We start from the raw sequence: 9273 nt of genomic DNA, 5'->3' as shown, positions 1-9273 counted from the left end.
ACCTGTCCCACCTGCTGAACTTTCTGACACCAGAGAGATTCCAGTATGTCTTCCAGTGCAAGTCAGCCTGCCTGTCTTGTCATTCCTATCCCCTTCCTTGGTTTTTTTTCCCCCTCTTTTCCTTTGTGGCTTTTGCTGAGTGTCTGTTTCTCTGCAGTAACTTGGAGGGCTTCCTGGAAGAGTTTGCAGATATTGCCAAGGAAGATCAGATCAAGAAGCTGCATGACATGCTGGGACCACACATGCTGAGGCGTCTCAAAGCTGATGTTTTCAAGAATATGCCATCTAAGACTGAACTCATTGTCAGAGTGGAGCTGAGCCCCATGCAGAAGTGAGTGTGAGGATGAAGAGAGCATCTGCTGTTGAACTACTGTTGCTCTGCTCTGCTGTTTCAAAGAGGATGCTGAAACACCCTCATCCTCTATATAGAGGATGATACTATAGAGCTTTCCATACAGTGGATAGGAGGAAGATTTCCTGCTGCCACTATAGCAGAGGGAGGACTAATCCTGTGCTCTGATGTAAGGGGTTAAAGAGATAGTGAATGCCACTGGCAGAGACTAGGTAGCTGGCAGGTAATGCCAGGAGCTGTGCAGAGTTTAGCAAGGGAGTATGTTGGTCTTCTCCTGTCTGAGTAGGTTTTTTGTGTTTTCCTTCTCAGGAAATATTATAAATACATTTTGACAAGAAACTTTGAGGCACTGAATGCACGGGGTGGTGGTAACCAAGTCTCTTTGCTCAATGTTGTTATGGATCTGAAGAAGTGCTGTAACCACCCCTACCTCTTTCCTGTTGCTGCTATGGTATGTCCAGTCACTTACTCTGTATAAGCAAATTCCCTGCTGGCTGTTGTCAGGGAGCCAGTTAGCTCCCTAGTGAAGCATGGAGGGGTTCCCCTTCCTCTCTTTCTGCTTCTGTGTGGTTGTTTTTTTTTATCCTGTCTCTATGTAGATCCAGCATGCTGGAAGGCCTTTTGTTTTCCAGTATATTTGTTGACAGGTAGGAGCCATCTTGTGACTCATGCAAGATGGTAAAGACAGTAAGAATAGGGACTAAGTCAGTAAGAAAGAGGAAGGCATCTAGAAGTCAGGTTGTGAGAGAAGAGGCATAAGGTAGCACTGATGTTTCCTGTAAGTAGTGTTACACATTGTGGTTGTGCCAAGCTAAATGACCAGACATGAGTAAGCATCTGATGAACACAGCTTAGGACTGAGACCAAACTACATCCCTGCAAGCTGTTTCCTTCCCTCACCCCTTACTCTTTCTTTTCTCTTTTTCTTCTCAGGAAGCTCCAAAAATGCCAAATGGCATGTATGATGGTAGTGCTCTTATTCGAGCCTCTGGAAAGCTGTTGCTGCTCCAGAAGATGTTGAAGAACCTTAAAGAAGGAGGTCACAGGGTGCTCATATTTTCTCAGGTATATGGGGAAAAATGTTAAGGCTGGTAATTCTTCTTCTGGGAAAGGAGCTTGTTGATCTGGTATCCCTCACTGCTTTGTGGTGGTGTTTTTCTGATATGCAGATGACTAAAATGTTGGACCTTCTAGAAGACTTTCTGGAACATGAAGGGTACAAATATGAGAGGATTGATGGAGGAATCACAGGGAATATGCGTCAGGAGGCTATTGATCGCTTCAATGGTACGGAGTCTGCTACTTAGCAAAATGAAAACTTGTTGCCTTGTATGTGTTTAATGGTCAACACAGGATTGTTGTGGCCCAAGTCTTCCATTGCTCTCTTGGAATCTTAAATTAGTAGTGATTCTCCCTCAGGTGATGTGGGTCAGGTACAAGTCCTTGTTTGAGTGATGCACTCTCCCTTGATTACTTTTGTTCTCTCCTTTTATCTAAGCTCCTGGTGCTCAGCAGTTCTGCTTTCTGCTTTCAACTCGAGCTGGCGGTCTTGGTATTAACTTGGCCACAGCAGATACTGTGATTATCTATGATTCAGACTGGAACCCCCACAATGATATCCAGGTGAGTTTGAATGAGACCACTCACTAAGGAGTAATCCTGAGGAAGAGGGGAAATTAAATCATCAGGAGGAATGAAGGAATATGAGAATTCCTCTCTAGAAATGTGTAAAATTAGAGCAGTGAGGGTGGGTAGAGATGGGAAGTGAAGTAGTGGAGGGTTCTTCCAGGGCCTAGCCTTCACTATATGTTACGAGCCAACCTGAAGGCAACAGGGAAACTTGTGGAGGTAGGTGGGGTGTTTCAGACTACTACTTATGTAGCTCTAGACTGTTCTGAGCACATCTCTTTTCTAGGCCTTCAGTCGTGCACACAGAATTGGACAGAACAAGAAAGTGATGATATACCGCTTTGTGACAAGGGCCTCAGTGGAGGAGCGTATCACTCAGGTGGCCAAGAAGAAGATGATGCTAACTCATCTGGTAGTGAGACCAGGGTTGGGCTCCAAGACAGGCTCCATGTCTAAACAGGAACTTGATGACATTCTCAAATTTGGCACTGAAGAGCTTTTCAAGGATGAGGCTACTGAGGGGGGTGAGTGCCTGGGAGTAGAACTGAAGGAGGTGGGGAGGCCTGGACTCCTTATTTAGCGAGCAGCTGTAGGCACAGTGCTGACTGTACCTCTACAGAGAGGTCTAGGGTGGCATTCCCTTTTGTAGTCCCTTGAGATCCACACAGCAAACTGTGCCTGTGCTCTTTTCTTCAGGGGATAACAAAGAAGGTGAGGACAGCAGTGTAATCCACTATGATGACAAAGCAATTGAGCGCCTGTTGGATCGGAACCAGGATGAAACAGAAGATACAGAACTTCAGGGCATGAATGAGTATCTCAGCTCCTTCAAGGTGGCCCAGTATGTGGTTCGTGAAGAGGAGATGGGGGTGCGTATGAGGTGGATGTCAGCCAGTATCTTCTGCTGAATCATGTAGGATCAACTAAGTAAATTGAGCTCTGATGCTCTTAAGGGAAAGCAGGCATATATCTGCTCAGACAGGTTGGGATTTGGAGCATAGGGCTCTAAATTTTGTTACCTCTTTGGCAGGAGGAGGAGGAGGTTGAACGAGAGATCATTAAGCAGGAGGAGTCAGTGGATCCTGATTACTGGGAGAAACTGCTGCGTCACCATTATGAACAGCAACAGGAGGATCTGGCCAGGAATCTGGGCAAGGGCAAACGTATTCGCAAGCAAGTTAACTACAACGATGGCTCGCAGGAGGATAGAGGTACAAATCCACAGGAACCTGAGGGAGAAATGGGTGTAAGTATATGTTGCTGGGAAGTAACGGAGTAGCGTCTCAGGCTCACGTGCTGTTTTTCTTTCAGACTGGCAGGATGACCAGTCAGATAATCAGTCAGACTATTCAGTTGCTTCTGAAGAAGGAGACGAGGACTTTGATGAGAGGTCTGAAGGTAAGTTCTGGTGAAGCCAGAGTTCCTGGGTCACTTCCTCTGAGTATGGGAACAGCTGGGGCTTGATCTGGGTGATTTATACACTTTGTGGTGCTGTTCTGCAAGGGAAATATTCACACAACAATATGCTGTGCATTGTCTCTCCTCCTTAGCTGCATTTCTCTCTTCAGCAGCTCGTCGGCCTAGCCGCAAAGGCCTGAGAAATGATAAGGATAAGCCTCTGCCTCCCTTACTTGCCCGTGTGGGAGGGAACATTGAGGTAAGTAGTACCAGGGTAGGCATTTGCATCCTAGCTGCTTCTGTATGGCTTTTGTCATATTTGTCTGTCATCTTCTCCATTCTAGGTATTGGGTTTCAATGCCCGCCAGCGTAAAGCCTTCCTCAATGCTATCATGCGCTATGGAATGCCACCTCAGGATGCCTTCACTACTCAGTGGCTTGTTCGGGACCTTCGTGGCAAGTCAGAGAAAGAGTTCAAGTGAGTCTGCATTGGGCAGGGATAGAAGACTGGCAACATCTGGTCCCTTTGCGGAAGAATGAGAATTGGGCCTTTTCTGAGAGACAACATTTCCTTAATGTATTAGTTGATTCTTGGGGGGGAACAAAGTGTAAGTTGGGAGAGACTAGGGGGTTGTTCCTAGTTCTTTTCCTTGGACCCAACTCATCAGTCACAAAAAGCAAATGCTTTTAGAGGAGTAGCATGGCCATGCAAGCATGTAATGAATACTCTCCCCAAGTCCTTTTTGGGCTTATGGTTGTTTCTGACTCAAGAGTCAGCTGTGTGTCCTTCATGAATGTAGTAATTCTCCTTGAAGGAGCCTGCAACCTCAGAACTTGTGTTACCAATGGGTTAGGAGTCTCGGGGTGATTTCTCTTATGTGTTGGGAGGGGTCTGATAATGCGTGTCTCCAGCTAACCCGGTTTATAGTCTAATTGCTTGTCTTGTAACTGCTCCAGGGCCTATGTCTCACTGTTCATGCGCCATTTATGTGAACCTGGAGCTGATGGTGCAGAGACCTTTGCAGATGGGGTCCCACGGGAAGGTCTTTCTCGACAGCATGTCCTTACTCGCATTGGGGTCATGTCACTTATACGCAAAAAGGTAGGTGCCTAGCAGAGCAGTGTAGCCTTTGCTCTCCATACAACTTGTAGTCACTGGGGCCCTGAGCTAGTGAGTTACCTCTCCTTTCACACCTATTCTTGTGTGCTGAGTGGTCTGTAGCTTCTGGTTTGAGGATGAGCTTTGCAGGACTTCTCCAACAATATGTTTTTCTCTCCCTCTCATGCAGGTGCAGGAATTTGAGCATGTGAATGGCCGTTGGAGTATGCCAGAACTGGCAGAGATAGAGGAGAACAAGAAACTTTCACAGCCGAGCTCACCTTCTCCAAAAACTCCAACTCCTTCGACACCAGGGGATACACAGCCAAATACGCCTGCTCCTGTCCCTCCACCTGGTGAGAGCTCCCCTTTGTACAGTCCTGCGTCCTGACCTCATCCTGGCTGTTCCCCTCGCCGGAGCTGTGGTGGTGGGGTCTGGGGATGGACGCAGATCAACTTGCCTCTCATGTTAGGAGGGCTGCCAAAGACATATGCAAGCCCTTAAAGGCAAGAGAGGACACTAGCTTTCCTTGGATGAGCTGACTTCAGTGAGAAGTGCAGCATGTGTAGTGGGCAGGAAAGGGAGGTCATCTTGAGTGATGTGGGTCCCATTTTGATGGGCCTAATCTCTAGGAGCAAAGGAGATGTGTGCTTGATAAACAGCAAGGGGAAGACCTTACTGATGGCTTCTCTTCTTTTGTCTACTCTGCTGCTTTGGGGGGGGGAATACACAGAAGAAGGAGTAAAAGTAGAAGAAGGAGCCAGTGCTAAGGAGCAAGGAGAGTCATCTGAAACAGAGAAAGAGCTCAGTGCCTCTGCTACTGAAACAGAGGTCCCTATGGAGGTGAGTGTTGGGTTGCTTGTTTGCCTCATGCAATTGCAAATGTCTCTACTTCTACCCCCTCTTCTATGTTGTTCAGTTGCTGAGACAGGTGAGTTCTTGGAATGATATTTAAAGGTAATTCTCAGGTCCTCAGAATTGGCCTGACAGTTTTGTGCATTTTTGCTTTCCAGACTGCTGTGACTGTCTTCTGTTTTCATACACTGCTTCACCTTGCTTCTCATTGATTTCTGTCCTCAGCAGTGTGCACAGCCTGTGGAGACACCGCCACAGGAAGCAAAATCCCCAGTGAACCCCACAGAAGCAGATGAAAAAAAAGTAGAGGAACCAGAGGCGAAGGAAAGACCAGATGAGCCAATGGAAGTAGAAAGCAAAGGTATCTCTAGGGAGGTTGTTTAATACCTTGAACAGTAGTAAACCCCACCTCCCCTCTTAAATACTATTTTCCTAAAATTTCTGCATTTTCTTTGCTTCAGCACTTCATCCTAAAGAAATGGGTGTAAATGTAGATGATCAATGGGGGCTATTCCAGGACTTTGAACAGGGAGTTAGGGAACAGTATTAGGTTTCACAAGCTGAAGAACAAAACCTTGGACTTGCCATGTTCCCCTACATCTCATGTTACTCTTCTCTCCTGCAGCTGATGTGGAAAAAGTGGAAGACAGAGCACCTCTTGAGAATCCCTCTGAACCTCCTATCATCACTCTGGATGAGAAAGGTGAGTTGTCATAATTCCATTCTCTTCCTTAACCCCTCTCCTGCAAGGATTCCTTGTGTGTCCAACTTGCTGTGGTATCTGCCATGTTCCTTTTAATAATTTCCTGTGTGTACAGATGAGAAAAAGGATGATGATAAGAGAGATGTGGTGATGCTGCAGAATGGAGAGATGCTGAAAGAATCAGTAGATGAAAGGCACAAGAAGGCAGTAAAGCAGCGGTTCATGTTCAACATAGCAGATGGTGGCTTCACTGGTATGAGAAATCTTTATATGCTTGAACTTGTTTATATGCCCCTACTTGTGTTTGTGAAATAACCTTCCACTGTTTTGGTGTCTCTTGCCTTTCCAGAACTACACTCCCTGTGGCAGAATGAAGAGCGGGCTGCAACTGTCACAAAGAAGACCTATGAGATCTGGCATCGGCGACATGACTACTGGCTCCTTGCTGGGATTATCAAGTATCCTTACCCTGATGGACGAGTGCACACGCCTTGTGCATAAACTATCACCCTGAAGGTGACCATCCTGGGTCTGACTGAAGTGCATTCAGTGAGGGAGTGCTTTATCTTCTTTCACAAGAGTGAAAGTTACGGTGGGAGGAGGAGTTTCCTGCCAGCATAGTTAAAGACTTAGCAGGACATAGTTTTCATTCCTTTTCCTTGGCTCCTGTTCCTTCCCTTTTTGCACCGCCTTTCCCCACCCCCTCTTGAGAACTGTATCTGCCTGGGCTGTGTATTCCCTTGTTCACACTGCCTTTGTTTGCCTGAGCTCATCCCATCTCAGTCATGGCTATGCCCGTTGGCAGGATATTCAGAATGATCCACGTTACGCCATCCTCAATGAACCCTTCAAGGGTGAGATGAACAGGGGTAACTTCCTGGAAATAAAGAACAAGTTCTTGGCAAGGAGATTTAAGGTAAGGATTTCTCCTGTGTGGTAAGTACCTTTTCAGCCAGCTGGACCTCTGAGAACAAGAGCTTGCTGTTCTGAGTTTCCACTAAGAAAGTGAAGCAGTGCCTTTCATTTTAGGGGGATGGGGAGGGGAGAAATAAGCAATATCTCTCAGGATCACATAGTAGCTCCTTGACAGGAGCTCCCCTTACTCAAGAAATGGTATGAGGGAGCTTGGTTCAGTGTGCTCTCTCCAAATGTTTATTGAACAACTGGTATGCAGGAGGCTTAAGGTTCAAGTGGCTGTTTACATCACAGGTTCTGCTCAGGGTGCTACAACCCACTCAGCGTGCCTAAGCAGAACTTAAAAACTCGATATGGATTGGTGGAAGGATTGCTTTCAGTCTCTGTCTCAGCTTATTTGGGAGTGACCATAGCTTAGTTCTGGGAGTGAGCTAAGGCCAACCCAAATAAAGGCCATGTTGTTCTCAGTCTTGGGGCATAACATGAATTCAGTGTAGTCTGGCAGATCAGTTCTGCACTAAGAGGATTCAAACTGATTTCTCCAAATGTCCCTGTTAAGCATGCTTAACAATTTGGGTTGTTTTAACTCTTCTATAAGTACTATAGGATACTTCTCAGTGATGTTCAAAGAAAAAGCTCCATCTCCTTTGCTCCATAAAGAGTAAAACAGCAAACAGCTTTGTGTTTAAAAAGAATCTGAGGAGGAATGAGAATCCTAGAAGATTTATGGTAGTCTTCTATTAAACTAGATCTAGCCTGGTTTTCTTGTACCTGGCTTAGCTTCATGGAGCCCTTCATTGTTTTGGGCTCTTCAGGCTTTTACTCTATAAATAGAAGCTGGTGAAAGGAGGGTCAGCTGCAGAACCTTACTTTGTGAGGTAGAGAAGAACTGGATCAGGAGGGACTGGGGGTGCAAACAAGACTTTCTCATTATTGCCCCACTTTGCAGCTGCTGGAGCAAGCACTGGTGATTGAGGAGCAGTTGCGGCGAGCTGCCTATCTGAACATGTCAGAAGATCCATCTCATCCATCTATGGCTCTGAACACACGTTTTGCAGAGGTGGAATGCCTGGCTGAGAGCCACCAGCACCTATCCAAGGAGTCCATGGCCGGGAATAAGCCAGCCAATGCTGTGCTGCACAAAGGTAATGCAATGTGTCTAAACAGGGTGTGATAGATGTTCAGTATCGCTCTCCCCTCTGGTCTTGTCCCTGTGGGTTGTCTGTTTCCCCTCTGAACAGATGTCCCTTCCGTTTCCAGTTCTGAAGCAGCTGGAGGAGCTTTTGAGTGACATGAAGGCAGATGTGACCCGTTTGCCTGCCACCATTGCCCGCATCCCACCTGTGGCAGTGCGCCTCCAGATGTCTGAGCGCAACATCCTCAGCCGGCTGGCCAACCGCAGCAGTGAGCCTCCTCCACCGCCACCTCCCCAACAAGTATGTACTCTCTGGTCAGCAAGGGGGGAGTGGGGGCTCTGGGTGGAAAGGCAACCCTTGAGTCTCGGATCTTTTCTTGCCCTACAGGTGGCCCAGCAGCAGTGAGTCTCTTGACCTTTTGAAGGCCAAGCTGAAGTGACCCCCCCCACTCCTTCACACTCTACCCCTCTGCCTGACATTCCTGACTGGGTGCTGTTTCCCTCCATGGAAGCTGCTGTGCAGGTCTCGGGGAGGAGAAGAAACTCCTTCCCCTGCAGCCAGCCCGCTGGAGCAAGGAGTGTGCTTAGGAGAGAGGGGCATGTATGATGGACTCTGTATATAGTGACTGGAGGCCACAGCGCCATGTCTGTTACACGGAGAACCTGGCTGCCTCCGCCTGGAATTCCAGTTTTCGTTTTTAATTTTATTTTGAGTTTGTTTACTGAGACAGAGTGTGCAGGCAAGACCAAGCAAAAGCCAGGACAGAGACAAAGCTACCTCCATCAAGATCCTTTTTAATACAAAAACTGACCGGACTTGTCCACTAATAAGCAGCTTGAAGATAAACAACAACAAAAAAGTCAAAAAAACAGAGCAAAACCTTGGTAAAACTGAAAAATAAAGTTTCCTTGTATTTTATTTTGTTGCCTCTGTTTAGCAGAAGAGGGGTGGCATAAGTACCTTGTGCTCCCTGTGTTCTCCCGGTCCTCTCCTTTTTCTCTATGGCCGCAGGCTCCGGGGTCTCCTACGCCTCTAGGAATTCCTGCTTCCTCTGTGCCCACGCGCCGGCCCCTACGCTGCTTCCTGCTTTCGGTAGGTTTAACCCTCCCTTCGGCTGGGCCCTGCTGAGGCCCAAGGTGTGCTGCGTGCCACCTTCGAGCTCCCAGCCGGTGGAAGCCAGGGCCT

At 47.3% G+C, this 9273-nt stretch overlaps 1 protein-coding gene across 1 annotated transcript in view; it reads left to right on the top strand.

The window, feature by feature from the left end:
* The window catches only part of LOC104628796 (chromodomain-helicase-DNA-binding protein 4-like), a 20629-nt gene extending 11623 nt beyond the window's left edge, over positions 1–9006 (top strand). The window contains 23 exon segments of the mRNA XM_010297495.1: positions 1–43; positions 158–331; positions 662–803; positions 1286–1417; positions 1522–1639; positions 1851–1975; positions 2268–2505; positions 2678–2850; positions 3012–3192; positions 3293–3379; positions 3550–3638; positions 3724–3857; positions 4337–4481; positions 4669–4834; positions 5213–5322; positions 5563–5696; positions 5955–6037; positions 6153–6290; positions 6387–6495; positions 6821–6953; positions 7902–8097; positions 8213–8388; positions 8476–9006. The exon segment at positions 1–43 is cut by the window's left edge and continues 7 nt beyond it. Of these exon segments, the coding sequence (XP_010295797.1) occupies positions 1–43; positions 158–331; positions 662–803; positions 1286–1417; positions 1522–1639; positions 1851–1975; positions 2268–2505; positions 2678–2850; positions 3012–3192; positions 3293–3379; positions 3550–3638; positions 3724–3857; positions 4337–4481; positions 4669–4834; positions 5213–5322; positions 5563–5696; positions 5955–6037; positions 6153–6290; positions 6387–6495; positions 6821–6953; positions 7902–8097; positions 8213–8388; positions 8476–8493 (3044 nt within the window). The 3' untranslated portion in view covers positions 8494–9006.
* The last annotated feature ends 267 nt before the right edge of the window (positions 9007–9273 follow it).

This window comes from Phaethon lepturus, unplaced genomic scaffold (assembly GCF_000687285.1).
Source record: "Phaethon lepturus isolate BGI_N335 unplaced genomic scaffold, ASM68728v1 scaffold42880, whole genome shotgun sequence".
Lineage (NCBI taxonomy): Eukaryota > Metazoa > Chordata > Aves > Phaethontiformes > Phaethontidae > Phaethon > Phaethon lepturus.
This window is presented reverse-complemented; position numbering and strand designations above follow the sequence as displayed.